The sequence below is a fragment of the Sorex fumeus genome, unplaced genomic scaffold, assembly GCF_029834395.1.
Source record: "Sorex fumeus unplaced genomic scaffold, SorFum_2.1 ptg000098l, whole genome shotgun sequence".
In the NCBI taxonomy this organism is placed as follows: domain Eukaryota; kingdom Metazoa; phylum Chordata; class Mammalia; order Eulipotyphla; family Soricidae; genus Sorex; species Sorex fumeus.
The window spans coordinates 25,297,960-25,318,767 of record NW_026606155.1 but is presented as its reverse complement, the minus strand read 5'-3'; the positions used below and the strand labels follow the sequence as shown (position 1 = coordinate 25,318,767).

At 40.4% G+C, this 20,808-nt stretch overlaps 1 protein-coding gene across 1 annotated transcript in view; it reads right to left on the bottom strand.

Annotated features, from left to right (window-relative positions):
• The window catches only part of SYNJ2BP (synaptojanin 2 binding protein), a 41,017-nt gene extending 21,162 nt beyond the window's left edge, over nt 1-19,855 (bottom strand). The window contains exon 1 of the mRNA XM_056134413.1: nt 19,671-19,855. Coding sequence (XP_055990388.1) covers nt 19,671-19,734 — 64 coding nt within the window. The 5' untranslated portion in view covers nt 19,735-19,855. The remainder of the gene's footprint in view (nt 1-19,670) is intronic.
• Nucleotides 19,856-20,808: the final 953 nt, after the last annotated feature.

Sequence of the window (20,808 nt, the reverse complement as noted above, 5' to 3'; positions counted from 1 at the left end):
TTTTTTTTTTTTTTGTGCTTCTTAGTTTTGATTTTTCCTGTGATTAAGGGCCAAATTTTTTATTTTTCTGCTACCAAAATAACAGGGTTAGTTTTCTTCATAAGAAGCAGTTATGCTTTTAGTTAATCTGCAAGTGAACTATTCCCAATTTAATGTAAAAGAGATACTAATCAAATTTTCCCCCCACTATACTTCTCTCAACCTTTCAACACTTGTGTATGGTGGAATCTTGGTAAAAGGAAAAGATTCATATGATCTGAAGAGAAACCAAAGTATCGTATGGTAGCACTTGGAAAGAAATGGTCTTGGGAAGAAATGGTTTTCCTTTTCTCTTTTTTCCCTAGTCTGAATGATGGGAAAAGGGGTTCAGAAGACAGTAGTATAGGGTGTCAGCAGAAATATGACTAATGCTTCCTCACAGGACTAAATCACCAAATTCATTCTTCTTTCCTTTTCTATTTCAAACACAACCGCACAGCCCCGTTCTCTTTGATGCGGCTGACGAAGACGCCACTGTCATGCCAATTTTCTAAAGTGACTAAGACCACTAACAAGTCTTAGTCACTTTAGAAAAATTACTATCAATTCCCTTTTCACTATCGTACTCCATGGCTACCACTATTCTATTCCTTATTTGTATGACTATTTTAACTGCGTAAAATTTCAGTTTTGCAAGATGAATAAATTTTATTAACACAATTGCCATTGGTACTGTACACCTAAAAATCTACTGAGTAAATTCCATCTGAGTTCTTACAATAAAAGTTAAGTTTTAAAAAAAAAAGGAAACAAGCACTATTTCCATGAACTAACTTTTTTCTTAAGTTGTGGGAGGGATTTCATTTTACAGAACTATGTTACAAAGGGGATTTACGTATGCATTATAGGAAAAGAAATTTCCTTGTTTCTTTTCTTTAGTTTTATGTCAGACACTCTAGAATTCACTGTGCAAAAATGTAGAAGATAGTTTGGAAACAAATGAAAAACAGTAATATGGTGGTACAACTGGAAGATACAGTCATTGATACTAGCCTATTGGCAGTTTCAATAGAAAACAGAAATATAGGAGATAAACATAGGCTTTCTAGAAAAATTCTCCCTATCGGTGGAATGAAACTTTACACATGAAGTTTGCAATATCAACATATGTGCTATCAAATTAATCTATGATATAATGGAACCATACAGAGCTCAAAGAGAGAAGTGCCAGGAAGAATCTAAACAGCACACCTTACACAGAATATCTACAAGAGAATGAAAGAGAAAGTCATTTTTTGAAAGATGACTATTTCAACTTCCTAGAAGGGTAAAACGAAAAAAATTTAAGATATTAAATGGTTTCTCATAGATCACTTGCACTGTGAGTCAGAGTAGGTGGGAGGTATTATAAAGGGATGGTTTATAATTACTTGAAATAAGAAGGAAAAGTAAATGGAGTCTTACTATATAAGATTTTATAGTTACTTAAAAACTGTGACAAGTTTGAGCAAGGTGGCTGAAGCCCGTTAGTCTCCCCTAATACTGGAACAAACTTTTTGAAGAATATCTTTGATGAAATACAAGATCCTAATCAAATACAACAGCTGCCTCAGGGAATATTGAAAACAAGAAGCATGTGTTAAGCACCTGGATGCAATATAGTAATTATAAAAAGGAGGGGCTTTGAAAAAGAATGAAAGAAATCTACATTTCTCTGTAAGCATACAAGTGCAGTCTACTGCCCCTCCGAAATATCATCATAGAGATGCTTACAACCTGCTACTTCAGGTGTAAATAAACAATACCACTTAACATAAAGACCCCTGAACTGATGTGAAATCCTTTTGGTCAGCCAGAATACTTATCTAACTGAACTTATCTATAATTCAACTCTTTCTTGTAGATTCCTCCTGATGCTAAGTCAGGACAATGCACTGTTGACATTTCATATGTATCAAATATAAGACTATACACTTTATATATATTATCTCATTTAAACTCAACAAACATGAAGTGATCAGCATTCACATTTTTTCAGGTGAAGTTGAAAGAGGATGCATTAAGAGGTTATACCATATCCAAAAGGTCACACAGCTCTTCTTGAAGTCAAGATATGAGTATCTGATAACTTAAGAGTGAGTTTCAATCATGTTGCTATATGGTACTTTTGAAGAAAAATGACCAAACACTTGAAGAACTTTGTTAAGCACTGCTGATTTCTTAGGAGTTAACTCTTTTTTTGGTGGCTCAGAATAAGCAATGAAGGGCTAATGATCGCAGAACTGTCCCCATGAGTAACACATTCTAGAGGAAGAAGTGATCATTCTAGAGATTTGTCAGGTTAGTAGGGGCCACTATTGTTTACTTTTAGGCCAAAGTGTGTGCATGGGCGGGGGGGGGGGGGGCAGGGAGGGGAGGGTTGACCCATCATTTCATTCAGATTCTTATCTCTAAAATGTAATGTCCTAAAGCAGAAGTGGGGAGAATTTGCATCTTATACAGCCTGCAAAATCATGTGATCTGGCCCTGGTACCAGACTGAACAGACATGTAGCTCTCATAGACTGTCTGTGTGTTGTCTGCCTGTATTATGTGGCAAGTGAGTAATGTAATATTCAAATGGCAGAAAAAGGTTCCCACCTATGTTAAAGTTAATAAGGGTCAGAAAGGTAGCACAGGGGTTAAGGTACTTGCCTTGTTTGCAGCTGACCCCAATTCAATCCCCAGCACCACATATGGATCTGAGTACTTCCGGGAGTAACCCTTGAGCACCACAGTCCTTGAGCAGAAATCTGAACACTGCCAAGTATGACCCCAAAACCAGATTAATTTAAATAATAATACCATATTACATATACAGATATATTATATAGTAGGAATACAGATATATATACACATATATAAAAGTTCCAGAAATCATAATCATAATTCTAGAAATAACTAAAATTAAATAACACATTAATAGTAATTCTGATAGCCACTTCAGTTGTTAAGGACAGATTAGTAATCACTCATTTCTCACCAAATCAATGGCTTTTCCTATACCCAGGGAATTGCTAATTTTTCCCAGAAATAAACTCGATTGCACAAATAACTCATTATTCACTTATGCTATGCTAAAATAAATGTAACATAAAACCAAACTTGACTGGTCAGATAATTTTATTGAGTAGTAAAATTATGTAAGAATTAACATTTTAAACAAACATTCATTGTCATTAATATACCCACAATGTTGGGCAGCAAACATCACAACCGGAACACTTGATTAGACCCACACTGCCCCAAAAAAGTATGCCCATAGAGCCTATATGTTGTACTACAAGTTTACCTTGCACACAGCCAATCCAGATTTGATCACTGGTATCCCATATAGTTCCCTGAGAACTGTCAGGAGTAACTCCTGAGTGCAGAGCCAGGAGTAACCCCTGAGCAACACCGGGTGTGGTCCTCAAACCAATACAACAAAAAAATTTGTACCCATTAAATAAAAACTTCTCATTTCTTTCCCTGCCCTAGCCCCAGTAACCTTTGTCTCTAAAATACTGCCTATTCCAAATATCTCTTATAAGAAGAATCACTCGGTAGTTGTTCTTTAGTGTCTTTCATATTTCACTAAGCACATTATCTTCATGGTGTAAAATATATCAGAAACTCATTTCTAAATTATCTTTCATAGTGTATATATGTATATCTACATTTTGGCTACTGTGAATAACACTGCTATGAAACCACATACAGGTACCTGTCTGAGTCCCTACTTTCAATTATTTTGGATGTATATCTAGAAAGTTGAACTACTAGATCATATGGTAATCCTACATTTAACAATTAATTTTTAAAATTTTATTAAAGTATCATGATCTACAAAGTTATTCATAGTTGAGTTTTAGATATACAATATTGCAGCACTGATTCCACCACCAGTGTCAACTTCTCTCCACCAATGTTCCTAGGTTCTCTACTATATCCCTCCACCCTGTCAGTCCACCCTCTTAGAATAAGCACTGGTTGGAAGGAATCCCCAAAGTATTTTAGCAAACTGAAAATATAAGAGATCTTCATTGGTCTAACACAAAAACATCTATAAGCATGTAAGATCCCTAAAACCAGGTTCAAGTAAAAGATGCCCACTCTCTTCACTACTATTCTAATGCTGTTTTGGAGGTCCTACTCAGCATGCAGTAAGAAAAAGAAAACTGCCTCTGATTACAGAAATCATGATAGTTTATATTGATATGAATGAATGTTAAATAAAGACTATACAAACGAGGCCAAGAGACAGTCTTGTGGGTAGGGCATTTGCCTTGAATGCTGCTGACCCAGGTTCAATCCCTGGCATCCCACATGGTCATTCCTAAATGCAAAGTCAGTAGTGACTCCTGAGCATTGCCAAATGTGGCCCCAAAACTTGAAATAATAATACAAATTACTGAATTCACAACTGAATAACTTAATTAATCAAGATTGCATTAATACAAGGTCAAAACACAAAAATTAGAAATAAGAATTTTGTCATTTTTTTTTAATCTTTTGTCACTTGGGCCACATCTGGGCAGTTCTTGAGGGCTACTTCCAGCTGTGCTCAGGGGTCACTCCTGGAGGTGCTCAGGGACCATGTGACATAGGGGATCAAACCCAGGCTTCTGGAATGCAAACCATGGCACTCAGATATTGAGCTATATTTCTGGCCCTGAAAAATAGGGTTTTTTGTTTTGATCTGTTTCGGGGCACACCCGGTGATGCTTATGGCATATTCCTTCTCTGCACTCAGGAATTATTCCTGGAAGTGCATGGGGGTACCATATGGGATGCCAGGGATCAAACCCGGGTCTCAGCTTCAAGCAAACCCAGCATCCTACCTGCTGTACTATCGCTCTAGCCCAAAATTAGTATTTTTAAATAATACTATTCAAATCAATGAACAGTACTGTCATTGTCACTGTCCTCTCGTTGGTCATCGATTTGCTCGAGCAGGCCCAGTAACATTGTGAGACTAGTTACTGTGTTTGGCATATTGAATACGTCACGCGTAGCTTGCCAGGCTTTGCTGTGTGGGTGAGATAATCTCTGTAGCTTGCCAGGCTCTCCAAGTGGGGCGGAGGAATCAAACTCGGGTTGGCCATGTTGGCCACGTGCAAGGCAAACGCCCTACCTACTGTGCTATCACTCCAATGAACAGTACATACTTAGAAATAAATTTCCTAAACAATGTAAAAAACCTCTATGTGAAGAACTATAAAACATTACTAAGAAAATTTATTTATATGAAGGCAACTACCAAGCAGTACTCAGGAGTTCCAGGAGGAGCTATCATTCCTGGCAACATATGGCTACCCAAACTGTATGGTTCAATACTTGGGCATGGCAATGCAATGGTGCATGAGGGCCACCAAGGACATACTTGGCAGTGCTCAGGGGGCCATGCAGTACCAGTGGCCAAGCCTGGGATCCTGGATATGCAAGACATGGGTCCAGAAACACTGATCTATGTTCCTAATCCACAGAGATAATTGAATAAAAATTATATAAAATGAAAACATGGACTATGTTCATGGACTACAACCCTGGGTATAACTGACATCTTTTTCAATTTTATTTTTGGCTTACAATACTACTATTAATAGTCTCTCATGGACATAATTCTGACACCACACTTATCACCAATGTACCCATGTCCCTCCCCTCCCTCTCACCCACTCTTCCTCTTCCTCAACCTCCAACTCACTTGTGTGTGTTGGTTACCTAAGACAGAAATTCTTAAAAGAGAGAGAGAGAAAAAAGAGAGAGAGAGAGAGAGAGAGAGATCCTAGAGAGAGAGTACATCGGCACATCAGGTAGGGTGCTTCCCTTGCACATTGGGATCAATTCCCAGCAACCAGTTTGGTCCCCTAAGCACCACCAGGATAATTCCTGAGTGCAGAGCCAGGAGTAAACCCCTGAGCATTGTGTGACGGGGGTTGGGGGCAAAACCGAAAGAGAGAGAACGGCAATTCTTCCTAAACTGACATGGTAGATTCAATGTAGAAACTGTCACTGTCCTCCCGTTGTTCATCGATTTGCTCGAGTGGGCCCAGTAACGTCTCCATTGTGACAATTGTTATTGTGTTTGGCATATCAAATACGTCATGGGTAGCTTGCCAGGCTTTGCCATGCAGGCGAGATACTCTCAGTAGCTCGCCAGACTCTCCAAGAGGGGTGGAGGAATCGAACTCGGGTTGGCCATGTTGGCCGCTTGCAAGGTAAATGCCCTACCCGCTGTGCTATCGCTCCAGCCCCAATGTAGAAACAGCTTAACTAATTCTAAAGTTTGTAGAAATTTATATACATATGATATATACACACTACAAAAAATACATACACATGGCCAGAACAATAATACAGTGGGCAGGGTGCTTGCCTTGCATGCAAATGACTCAAATTCAATCCCCAGCACCCCATGTGGTTCCCCAAGTCTGCCAGGACTGGCCCCAAAACCAAAAACTAATAATAATAATAATACATACCTATATTTAATAGTGGCCACTCCCAGTGGCACTCAAAGGTATATGTCTACCAAGGATACCCAGGGCCTTGTATGTGCTATAATGAGCTACGTCCCTAGCCCCAAAAATGTATATCCTTAAGGTTCTATTTTAGAATGTCAAAACATTTGGAAAAAAAAAGAACAAAACTGGAAGACATTTTATTTTAAAGTTTAAATAAAGTTACATTTATTAACATATTGTGGTACTTATAGAGAAAGAAAGGTCAATATTGGGGCGGCATATAGTCAATCAGTTTTTTTTTAAGTAGTACTGTATCTCAATGGGGAATGCATAGTATTTTTTAATATAGTGTTTGGACAACTGCAAATCTGTATGAAATAAGACAGCATCAATGTTAATGGAAAACATAAGCAAAAACAATTGAAAATGGATCACAGAACTGAACACAAAAACTAATCTATAAAAACTAATCCATAAAATTTCCACTAGGCAGCATAGAAATCTTTACCTGGGATAGTTAAAATTTCTTGGATGAGACTCAAGTAATGCAAACCTTCAAAAAAATCTGTCAAGGAACATCTAACTCCAACAAAAAATGGGGTGATAAAATGAACAGAAACTTTCCCAAAGAAAAAATCTGTCAAGGGGCCAGAGAATGAGTACAGGGTATAAGATACTTGCCTTGCATTCTCCTCATCCCAGTTTGATACCTGGTACTGCATAAGGTCCCCAGAACACAGATCCAGCAAAAGCCCTGTGCACCACAAGGCTATAGCCCAAAAATCAAAAAGAAAAAAAGAAACTATCAAACTCATCTTCCTGAAACTTGAAAGTCTGGGACTGGAGTGAGAGTACAGCAGGTAGGGTGCTTGCCTTGAGTATGGCAGACACAGGTTCAATCCCTGGCATCCCTTGTGGTCCACTGAGCACCACCAGGAGTAGTTCCTGAGCTCAGAGCCAAGAGTAACCCGAGTCATGCCAGGTGTGGCCCTAAAACAACAACAATAAAAACTTGAAAGTTTTCTGGAATTGTACAGAACTGAGCTTACCTGGGACAGGGTGGATGGGAAGGGTCCTTGGGACATTGGTGGAGAGAAGAGAGTCACTCTACTGGTGGCTATTGTTTTGAAACAATGTAAACATCAAACTATTGTTAACAGTATTGTAAATCACAGTACCTCAAAACAATGGGGGGGGGCTGGAGCGATAGCACAGCGGGTAGGGCATTTGCCTTGCACGCAGCCAACATGGCCAACCCAGATTCGATTCCCAGCATCCCATAAGGTCCCCCTGAGCACCGCCAGGAGTGATTCCTGAGTGCATGAGCCAGGAGTAACCCCTGAGCATCGCTGGGTGTGACCCAAAAAGCAAAAAAAAAAAAAAAAAAAAAAAAAAAAAAAAAAAAAACCAATTGGGGGGAAAAAAAACTCAAGTTTTCTACTCTTTCAAACACAATCCCTACTCCAAAGAGACAAAACAGAGCAGATAAAAACATTTGTAACATTAGACATGAAAGAGCTTTTATCCAGAACATATGAAGAACTATTACAATCCAATAATAAGAAAACAACCCAATAAAAACGGGCAAATAACTTCAAAGTAAACTTCAGAATATATATGAATCGCTAATAAGCATAGAAATAGGAGGGCTGCTGAGATAATAGGGCACTATCCTTGCAGTCACCCAGATTTGATCCTGGGTGCCACTTATGATTCCCAGAACACCACCAAAAGTGATCCAAGAGCACAGAACCAGGAGTAAGCCCTGAGCACAGCCAGATAAGTCCCAAAAACAACAATAAGAAAATCACTTGAATATGGGGCCACAGAGATAGTATAGGAGGAAGGAGGCTTGCCTTGTATGCAGCCAGCTAGATTTGATCCCTGGCACCTAATAAGGGTCCTGAACACTGCTAGGAGTGATCCCCAAAGCCAGGAGTAAGCCCTGGCTTACTGATGTGCCACAAAAAGTGCATGGCACGAGAACACCAATACTGCATCAGCCCATCTGCTGATCTCATGTTGCTGAAATTCTTATTTTATCATATGCATCCATTTCATTTTCTAGTATTGCACTGTAGTATTTCAGAAAACATTTTTTTTTTATATAAAATTTGAAACCTTACAAAATGAGAGAATCTCTTGTCCCTGTGCCAGGCTGTCTTTGCCGAGGCCCCTCGGAGAACCTCAGCAGCCGAAAACCTCCAGAACCTAGCCACAGCCAAGCTCAAGGCCACTCTCTACACATCCAACGAGCCTCACACATGAAGAAACTGGCAGAGGAACCCAGGTATGTGGGACCCGGGACGGAGAACTCCAAGCCTGCTTGGATTGGGACTGGGCTTCCTCCATCCAGATCCCCCATTTTCCAGTAGCTTGGCAGTCACACCCACAAACTGCCCCCAGCGCCATGTAATCCCATCAATGGCCAAGATCCAGAGACTATAGAACAAAGTTCCCGGAAGCGTGTGGCCTCTTATAGTCTAGTCCACTGATGTACCTGAAGCAGCACACGTGTTTGGTTTTAACATAATTGCTCATATTCTCTTTTACACATTCTCTGTTCCTCTCAGAGAGCCTTACAAGCTACTGAGAGTATCCCATCCACACGGCAGAGCATGGCAAGCTACCCGTGGCATATTCAATATGTCAAAAACAGTAACAATAACAGGTCTCATTCCCCTGACCCTGAAAGCCTCCAATATGGCACCATTGGGAAGGACGAGTAAGGAAAGGCTGCTAAAATCTCAGGGCTGGGACGAATGGAGACATTAATGGTGCCCACTAGAGCAACTTGATGAACAGCGGGATGACAGTGATACAAAATGAGGACAAAAAAAGAAAAGGCAATAGGAAAACCTTCTAATTCTCTTTAGCAGAGACAAGGACAATATTCTGGAGAAAAACAGTGATGGTACCAAAAGTTTATCAAAACTTAGTGCTAAAAATTTAGAAGAAAGAAAAAAGAAGTATGCTGATACTTAGCAATATGCAATTAAAAACTAAAAAGACAAATAGAAAAAAAATAATAAATGGCTGGAGCAATATATGGGAAATTGTGTTGGAAATTATGACAACCAGTATTTAAAACTTGGTTTCATCACTGCACCTGGAAATGAACTGCCTTCCAAGTTTTTGATGTAGTATATTCTGTCAAATGACACTATGAAACCTCCAAAGTTGCTTATCATTTACATTTAAAGCAGAGAGATTTTTCTCATAACCCAATGAACTTTATCAAACATTATATCCGCAAAATGAAAATCAGAAAAGCAAAATAAAAAATGGTGACCAATGAAAAGTCACTTTTTGAAGAGTTTTAACTGCTCTTCAAATAATTAAAACAAAAAAATGAAATATGTTTACTATTTGGTAATAAGTTTGGTAAGTAAAATCTTGCATCTCAGTTGTTGTTCAGGAAATTCTGGGTCCTCAAGGCACTTAAAAAACTAGAGGCTCTATCACTTTCAGACACCATCAGTCATAACACAACTGTTGATATGGCCAATACTGCAAAGCAAGCTATAAGAGACAATAAAGAAATTGACAGGTTTTGTGATTCAACCTGATGAGTCACCTAATATGAGTAACCATGCTCTCCTACTTTAATTCATGAAGTTCAGCGAGGATGACTGCTTAAGGAAAGAATTTCTTTGTTGCCTTGACTTACCTGAATGGAACACTAGTTCAGAAATAATAGTGCTCTTGAATGAGTACTTTCAAAAGCAGGGAGGAAGTGCACCAAAGTGTGTCCAAACAGTGCTTAGAATATGACTGATATCAATCAGGAGTAGTTGCAAAAAATAAAGGAAAGTAAGTTGAACACCTAGTAATTTTGTCTACTCACTTCATGATTCAATGGGAGCACCTCACAACAAAGCAGCTTTCTGCTGAACTAAACACCATGATGAATAACGCAGTGAAAATCTTTAATAAAATTTGAAGTCGAGCTGTGAACTCCAGCTTGTTCATAACAATGATACAGTACAAAAGTATGGATCAAACTACCATCATCTCCACAGAGAAGTAAGGTGGTTATCCACAAGGCACCTGCATGTCTTTTTGAACTGACAGGTAGTAAAGCAGTTTCTGTGAGAGTGAAATCTGGCCTAGCTGTAAGCTCTTCTTCTTACTAAATGAAGAAGAATGGATGGCTAAGCTTGTGTATATGGCACATATTATTTAGCCTTCTTCACAAACTTTAGTATTCCTCTTCAGGGCTCTTGTACAAAAACCTTTACCCCTAGAGATAAGTGGATGCATTCAAAAAGATGTTTTGTGTCTGGACAGTTGCCTAAAGAGAAAGAGATACACATTTCCATTTGGGGGAGAATATTATCAATAGCAAGTCATACTCAACATAAAAATTCAACCCTTAAGGGTATTATCTGAAAACTTTAATCATTATTTCCCTGAAAATGAGTATCATCACACACACACACACACACACACACACACACACACACATCTTCCTGAAAAGAAAGATATCTGAAAAAGAAAAGTTGATCAAATTGTCTTCTGATGTCAATTTGATATCCAGGCATAAATAATGCCATCATTGTTCCAATTCTGGATATTACTCAAAACAGAATATCCATGTCTAAGTTATGAAGTTATCCAATTTTTTTATCGTCTTTTTCAACTTCCTGTGTAAAAAGACCTGTGTAAAAAGACCTTTTCAGAGAGAAAAAAATCAAAGCTCCAGCCACATACATAAAATGTCTTAACCTCGAAGCAGCAACAAATGTCTCACTAGCCAACATATATAGTTCTGTGATATTGGATTTAATAAATAAATAAAAATACTATCTATATTAGTTTTTGTCTCTGTATTAGCTGTTGGCAGTCTGAGAAATAATTCTATTTTCCCTACTATGCAGGTACAAAGATTGAAGAACACTGCATTATAACACTTTATACCCAAAGTTAATCTTTCTTAACAACCTAAGCATTTGGTGGGAAAACCTTGTTTATGATTCTTTGAAAGCTGAGACACAATGTCAGGGGTTCTCTTAACAAAAGCCTTATTATATTTTTCTGCTATTCATCAATTTACTGAGTCAACTCATAAACATTTATTGACTACTGTATGTCATGCATCAGATTAGTCATTAGAAAAACAAGAAATGAAACATATATTCTTTTAATGTGATGAGCTCAGAATTAACTAGAGGGAGGAGGAGATAAGAAAGCAAATACAGAAATACTAAGATAGCAATGTGAAGAATCTTGTGGAAACAAAAGAGACAAGAAATTGAATTAAAAAAATTGATAACAACTTTCCATAATGACTCAAAGCCTCGGTTTTTTAAATTCACATAGATCTGAATGTAATTCTAATTTTCCTCTCTTTATTTTGAAAGGGATGAGGCTACCAAGCTATTCTCAACAGATATTCCTGGCTATTCTTGGTCAATTAGGCCAGAATTAGAATGCAAGAGCTGGAAGATGTGGTGCTGCTTGGGTTCTGCAGTGCAATAAATACCAGGGCCACAACCCATGGTGCTTGAGGGCATCCAGAGTAACACCCATTGGTACTCAAGGGTGATGTGGTATTAGGAATCAAACTGGGGTCTTCTATGCACCATAACCTCTGGCCTCTGGATCTAATTCTTAACTCTGCTACTTAAAGAACTGTATAATGTAAGAGTCAAGGTTTCCTCATGTATAAGATGGGAAAATCACTATTCACCTGCTCCTTATTGGGCATAAATAAAAGCAAGAGCTTATTAGTTTGGCAAAACATGACAGACACTCAATAAACAGTGCATGGTGTTCCTAATGTGCGAACAAATACCTTCGGTAAGAAAAGAGAATAAAAGGGAATGTGCCTGCCACAGAGGCAGGGAGGTGATGGGATGGGGGTGGCCGGAGGGATACTGGGAACATTGGTGGTGGAAAATGGGTACTGGTGGGGGGATGGGCACTCGAACATTGTATGTATGACTGAAATGTAATCACGAAACTGTGTATGTCTGTAGTTCTATTTCACGGTGTTTCATTAAAAATAAATAAAATAAAAGCTTCTGAAATGAGTTAATACTGCAATTGAATCTCAACCAATGAGTAGGAAAGGGATAGAAAAGAAAACAAAAGCTCAAAGAAAGGCTAAGTTTCCACTTTAAAATTAAGAAGAACATCCAGTTCCTACTTACCTCAGAAAAGGTTCTTCAGCAAAGATTCAAACCAGTGTCTCAGCTAAAGCAGTCACATGCAAGGCAATTAAGCATCTTGTTGCCTATCCTCATCTCCCTTTTTGTGCTCCAAAATAAACCCTCCTTCTATCCAAATTAATTCCTGATCTCAGAAAGTGCTTTACTTTTTTTCTTCTATTTTTTCTTTATTACTGCTTACACCACCCACAGACCTCTTCCAGACACTAGCCTGTCTGTGAAAACCAAACAAGGTTTCACTTTTTTTTTTGTACTGACCATCTGGGCTTCAGCCAGGGCTCCATTCTTGGAACTTTTCAGCACACAATCAGATTAATACACGCCCCTCCACACTTCCTTCACCCTCCCACTACAAAACAGTCACAATGGCCCTTGACCGTCAGTATCTTTTCTCTGAAATTTAACATTTTTACGTGTGAACATCAAGCCTCCCTGGGATTATAAATTCTGTGAGGGCTAAACTTCATATAGTCAAGAATAAGGAAAGGAGATGGCGCTTCTAACTTCAGATCTATTTGGAACATGAATAAACAGAAAAATGTTACCATGAGTCCCGAGTTAAACAGAAAGTATAAGACAGGTTTGTGGAGGTTTACACACTAGGTCTTAATTGGGTGTCTTTCTCTTAGATTCTCACCTTGGTATGTTCAGTCTCTATCAACAGTTAATATTCAAACTTTCCACTGTTGATTTAGTCTTAAAAGATGCTTAAATTCCAAGTTTTTGGTGGATTCTTTACAGTTTTCTATGTATATTATAATACCATCTGCATATATAGTTTAACTTCATTTCCAATTTGGACTACTCTGATTTCTTTTTTCTTGTCTGCTACAGCAAAGACTTTCAGAACCGTACAGAATAAGAATGAGATGAGCGGTGAAAGTAGACAGCCTTGTCTTGGGGAAGAGTTTTCTTTTTTTATCACTGAATATGATAATGGCTGTGAATTTGTTGAAAATGGTCATTACTGGGACTGGAAAGATAGTACAATGGGTAAGAGTGCTTGCCTTGCACACACCTGACCCAGGTTCAATCCTCAGCATCCCATTATGGTCCCCGGTGCATTGACAGGAGTAATTCCTGAGTGCAGAGCCAGAAGTAACCCCTAAGCATCGCAGGGTGTCACCCAAAAACTAAAAACAAAACAAAAATAAATAAAAATGTTTTTTTAAAGAAAAATGGTCATTACCATTTTGAAGTATGTTACTTTTCTCCCTATTTTAATTTTAATTTTTTTTCTCATGAATGGTGTTGAATCTTGTCATAAGCCTTTTCTGCAACAACTGATATGATCATTATAGCCTTTATCATTCCTCTTTTTAGTACAGCGGTTACATTAATTGATTTACATATATTGAAACATTTTTTGCATCTGTGGGATAAAACCCATTTGATTACAGTGTATGCTTCTTTTCATATGTTGTTGGATTCTTGCCTCTGACAGAATACTGGCACACACACACACACAAATTAAACAGGGGCCAGAGTGAGAGTACAGCAAGTAGGGCACTTGCCTTGCAAACAAACAAGCTGGGTTCAATCCCTAGCACTCCATATGGCCCTCCAAGTCCTGCCAAGAGTGACTGATCTCTAAATGCATAGGAAAGAGTAAGTACTGAGTCCCACTGGGTATGATGAAAAAACAAAACAAAGTGAATACAGACATTTTCTTGCAGTTGCCTGGTTAAATGATCATATTCTTGCATAAGACATCATATACAGAAAAAGGTACAAGGCTGCCTATAAAATAGAAGTGGTTATTTAGAACTGGAGGTTTTTCATATTTCTTCTATAGACTAAAACAAAACTGCGCTAGAGAGATAGCAGAGAAAGCTCTTGCCTAGTATATATGGGTTCAATCCCCAGTATATAGGTCTTTTGAGCACCAACAGGAGCCATCTCTACAGAGAGCCAGGAGTAAGCCCAGAGCACCACCAGATGTGACCCAACAAACAAAACAAACAAACAAAAAAAACAAAATCTCTACAGAATTACCAAAATTAGCATAAGTTTCTAGCAACAACAACTAAGTACTACCTTTTTATCTTCATTATGACACAATGAAGAAAAGTTGAATTACAAGATTTCTTTAAAGTATCATATATCAAGAAAAATAATTCTAGGTGACAGAGTATTTTTTGTATGATTTTAATACTGAATTTATAACTCTCAACACTATGAGCAACCTGGCAATACTCAGAATTAAAGACGTCATAGGATGAATAAATTAGCATACAAATTAAATTACTTCTAGGTGACTATACTACATGTATATAAATTATTTGGGGGCTGGGGGGCATAGGAGGGGAAAAGTTAGCTCCCAAGCAATGCTCAGGGGCCCAGGCATATCTGATACTCATCAACGGGGCAAAATGGTGTTCAGGCCAGTAACTCAGGACTGCTGGTGCCTAAGGATACTAAAGGTCACCAGAGATCAAACTCAGGGCCTGCTGCTTGCTTTACATGGGCTCCAACCCTTTGAACTCTCTCCCTGACCCCTATTAGAATTCTTAATTAATTTTCCTGATTTGATTTAGAATACAAATACAAACATCAGGAACATTGGTTTTGCAAGATCAACCGGACTTGAAATTTTAGTAAACCCCAACCACCACTCTGAGGATCTCTGGAGTGACCCTGGGGTGGGCAGGTAGGGGGACACTGGTACCACAGGGCTGCCCTAGAATTCAACTGTCCTGCCCAGCTTCCTTTCTAGGAGTGACTTCATGCAGTGAGTCCCATGAACACTGCTTGGCTTCCATACCCCACCTTCCCCCCAAATATAAAGTTTGTTGAAAGTAATACTGTAGCATAAATACCAAACATGGTGAAGTAATATTTGATAATATGCTCAACTTAAAAGCTATGTATTAACTAGAGCATGAAAGATAGTATCAGAGTTCTCTATGCTATCTTCAGGACATTCTGGAAATAATGTGGATGCCACAGCAAATGGTCTAGCAAGAGACAAGAATCAAACCTCAAACCACATAACAAAATAGCTAATGTAATAAAGATATTCAAGCTACAGGAGATAAAATAGGAGAATAATCAGATGCCTTAAAATTCTTGCAACAAAAAGCAAATTACCATTGTTTTTAATTGCCCCCAAATGAAAAAACAATGTGCCAATGAATGTATAAAAAAACAGATTTTGGTTAAATCATTTTTCATGTTAATCTCATAAGACAATAAAAATTAGGTGAAGAATGAAGCTCAGAGATAGAGCAGTGGAATGCCATTTGAAAGGCCCTGGGTACCAAGAGAGGTGGGGGATAAAAAAAAAATAAGAGCAGAGAAATTTACATAAAAAGGAAAAAGTGAATCTAATAGACTTCGACATATTGAAAAAACTTAACAAACAATTGCCATATGAAGCGTGACACTAAACCATACAATTTTGCAATGATATATAGTCATATTAATAGCAGACTTCCACTTTTTTTATAACAAAAAAGACGATAAAGTATGGATAGTTCTGTCATACACACTTTATGAAGTATATACATATACTTATTCGCCAACGTGTCTTGGCACATGCCTCAGGCAACCACAAGCGAACATCCAAACTGGCAAAACAGTGCAGAAAAGCTATCAAGGATGACCTCAAAAACAGGAGAGCAGCAGTACTGGTAGATACGGCAGAAGCTGGGAAAAGCATTCGTAATGCCCGCCTGTCCTTCACCAACTACAAAACCAAGATGACTGCCTCCGACATCAAGATGGATCTATCACATCTTCCAGAAGGGCAATGGAGAAGATTATTCATGACTTCTACTCAGATCTCTTTAATAGCCACGTCCACTTGCCCACATACCACATGATGGATATGTCGTTCCCAATGTTCTCCCTTCCAAAATCCAACATGCCATCTCGTCGGTAAAGAAACAAAGAGCACCTGGCCCAGACAAGATCAGACCTGAACACCTGAAGAACTTACCATCAGTACTCATCAATACATTGGCTTGGCTCTTCACACGCTACCTGTCTGAATGCAAGGTTCCATCCCAATGGAAAACCAGCAAGACTGTACTACTATACAAGAAGGGAGACATCCACGACATTGGCAACTATCGCCCTATCTGCCTATTGTCTGTCATCTACAAACTGTTCACTCGAGTCATCCTGAACAGGATTAGCAGAACACTAGATGAAGGACAACCATGTGAACAAGCCGGATTCCGAAAAGGATTCAGTACCATCGACCATATCCACACGATTACTAAGCTCATTGAGGTTTCTCGGGAGTTCAAGATGCCACTCTGTCTAACGTTCATTGATTTAAAGAAGGCCTTTGATTCTGTTGAGACGGAAGCGGTCATGGAAGCACTAGCCAATCAGGGCATTCAAGCTCAATACATCAAGATCCTCTGTGAGCTGTATTGCGGATTCACTACCAAGATCTCCCCATTCTACAAAGAAGTAATCATCCATATCAAGAGAGGGGTTCAGCAGGGTGATACCATTTCACCAAAACTCTTCAGTGCCACCCTCGAGAACATCATGCGATGACTGGAATGGGAAGGAATGGGAGTGAAGATAGATGGTCGGCAACTACACCACCTCCGCTTTGCTGATGACATCGTTCTAATAACACCAAACATCAGCCAAGCGGCACAAATGCTGAACGACTTTGACCGTGAATGTGGAAAGGTCGGACTACAGCTGAATCTTACAAAGACAATGTTTATGAGAAACAGCCTTGTTCCTGACGCTCCATTTGCTCTCAATGGAACCACCATCTCCGAATGCAACAGTTATATATACCTAGGTCGAGAAATCAACATGATGAATGACCTGGCACCTGAGTTGCGCAGGAGGAAGAGAGCGGCTTGGAATGCCTTCAAGAGCGTTGAAGAAATAACTAAAAGGACAAAGAACCTCCAGCTACGAGCACATCTCTTTGATTCCACTGTTCTTCCTGCATTAACATATGCCTCAGAGACCTGGACCCTATGAAAACAGGATGAGAACTCTATTCGGGTCTCTCAAAGAGGAATCGAAAGAGCTATGCTTGGAATATCACAATTCACTCAAATGAGAGATAGAATCCGGAGTTCTGATCTTCGTCAACGCTCAAGAATCAGGGACGCTGTCTCATTTGCCAAGACATCAAAAATCAGATGGGCTGGACACGCAATGAGGTTTACAGACAACCGCTGGACTAGAGCCATTACTGATTGGATTCCACGGGACATCAAAAGATCACGTGGACGCCCACCTACAAGATGGTCAGATTTCTACGTCAAGACCCTGAATGATCGGTTTGAGGCTCTACATGTTCCTAGAATGAACAGATACCATTGGGCTACACTAGCACGCAACCGGGATGAATGGAGACGTTACTGGCACCCGCTCGAGTAAATCGATGAATAACGGGGATTAAGGGATTAAGTGATTAAGTGATAAGTGATACATATACTGTGAGTGAAAGTAAAGTTATGGCAAAATTCCAAATAAGAAAGATCGTGATTTGTTCTAGGTAGTAGTGTTGGAAGAACAGGGGGCAGAAGGCTTTTAGAAACACTTTTGAAACAGAGCTCATAGCACTTGATGACTTTCTGGAGAGATTCTTAGAATAACTGTTGACCAGAATTTACTGTGATAGCCAGATCTAATCTAGCATGAGAGTCAACAATGATGACAATTACACAGTATCTACCTTGTGCTAGGCAATGTTCTAGATATTTTACATACATGTATACAGATCCTAGATCTTTTCATAACACTACGAAGTGGATCCTATCATGCACCATTTACAGATTAGAAACAAAGGCATACATCAGTAGAGTTTGCCCACCAATAAGAAACAGTCTGAAGGTTAGATCATAGATTTCAATGGACAAAATCTCAAGGGCAAACTCTCAAGAGGCCCACTGGACAGGTGAAAAGGAAACACAAAAATCCCAGGCAGAGAGCACATAGAATGCCTAAAGTCAGAGGGAGTCAATCAAGGGAAACAGAACTACAAAGGTAAAAGAGAAATAGAATTAAACAGCACCTGTACGTGCTGATTCCCAATGTTGAAAGACAGGACCTAGGAATCATTTTTTTAAAAAGACTGAGGCAGATCCGGATATGGGTACTGCTGTAATATACCCCAAAGGTCTCTTTTTTTTTTTTCTTGAGTTGACAATCAAGTTAATACTAAATGAATTTCCCAGAAAGCAGATAAGCAGGGAAACAAGCAGACAAGCAACACCCCCCCGCCCCGCCCCCAACCTGCCCTTTACAGTCCATACAGACTGTGCTCCCATCAACTAAACCATCTCTCAGAAGGACAGGGCAGACAAAAGAAGAGTGGACAGACAAAGGAAGGGGGTGTGTGCTCCAGGGAACTTGCGGGGCAGAAGTTCACCCCCCCTTCACCCACCCCAAAACACACACATACACACACACACACACACCACGCATACCACACACAACACACGCTCAGACACACCATATTCAATACCACACCACACACACCACACACATCAGACACCTATCACACACATACCACACAGGCACACAAACACACCACTCAACAGCACACATACCACACACACGACACACAAACACACACACACCACCCATCAGACACATATCACACATATACCACATAGGCGCGCGCGCGCACACACACACACATCACACACACACCACCCATACCACACACACAGCAAACACACACCACACACATCACACACACACCACCCATACCACACACACAGCACACACACACACACACACACACATATACACCGCCCCTTCCGCCCCCGAAAATGTGTATACGTTTTCTAGGGCATTGGCAGAAGGAAACTCTCCTGACTAGACACACATGCGGTGGTGAGGCCGAACCCCTCACGACCGCGTCTGCCTCACGCTGGCCGTCAGGATCTCTCCAACGAGCTCACAAGAGACGTGGGAACCCTCTCGCGGGGGGAGGCCCGCCGGTCCGAGGCCAGGAGCCTCTGCCTCAGAAGACGTGTCCGGCTCGGCAATCACACCCTCCAGTCCCCACTCCGAGTGACGGCCGGCTCCGCGCGTACCTGAAGGTCCTCGGGTCAGATTGATCTCTTCCTCCCTGACCCAAGAGTCCACTCGTCCATTCATGTTTCCCTGCTCGTCTGGCTCCCACCTGGGTCAAGCAGGGCGCGCACAGGTGAAGGTGAGTGGAACTTGGCCAGCCGCCCGCAGCGACAGCACTTTCGGTTTCAGCGGCGTCCCCCGACCTCCGTCCCGCCCCCAGACCGGAAGAGGAAGTCCGGCCGGCGGGGAGCGCCTGGAATGCTGGGAGTCGTGGTTTCAGCCGTGCGCGTGCGGCGTTGCGCGGCGCCCGCCGCCGCTCGGTCTCAAAGGGAGGTGCGAGTTGGAGCCAAGTCCTCGGGTGGACGGAGAGGAGAGGAAGCGTCAAGGTAAGCGGGAAGCTGATACTGCCCATGGAAAGCCTAATGAAAATCTCCTGCTTTCTCAGACAATACCCACACATGACAGCTGGCAAACAAAAAAAACCCTTCATCACTTGGGAACTGTTAAACCAGATTGAGATAGTCCTCGGAGGCAAATCTACTAGCGCGGTCGCAAAATCAGAAATCTCACTCCTTCAGGTAAGCATTTGCAGGCAGATACGCCGCATTACGTGCCTGTGCTCAGGACAGAGGACTTAAACCTTTGGAGTGGCCATATGTTTTAGCTAACTAGTATTATGCAGAGGGAAAATTAAACTGTATGTATGTGGCAAGCAGGTGCTTGCAGCTTGGAGCAAGGCACACCGCTGGGAGTAGCTCCTGACAACACTGGGTGTAGTTCAAGAAGGAAGGGAGGGAGGGAGAAAGGAAAGGAAGGGAAGGAAGGAAGGAAGGAGGGAAGGAAGGAAGGGAGGGAGGGAGGGAGGAAGGAAGGAAGGAAGGAAGGAAGGAAGGAAGGAAGGAAGGAAGGAAGGAAGGAAGGAAGGAGGGAAGGAAGGAGAGGGAGGGAGGGAAGAAAGGAGGAAGGAAGGCAGTCAGGCAGGCAAAAATGATGTCAAATGATCTTATCTCAGGTTTTGGTTCCATATTTTTCTGGTTGTTTGATTTAGCACAGATAACCTAAGTCACCTGTTTCCCTGTCTGAAAAAATACAGCAGCTCTTTGAAAGATTGTTGAAAGGATCAAATAAGATGAAATTGAAAACAACTGACCTCAACTT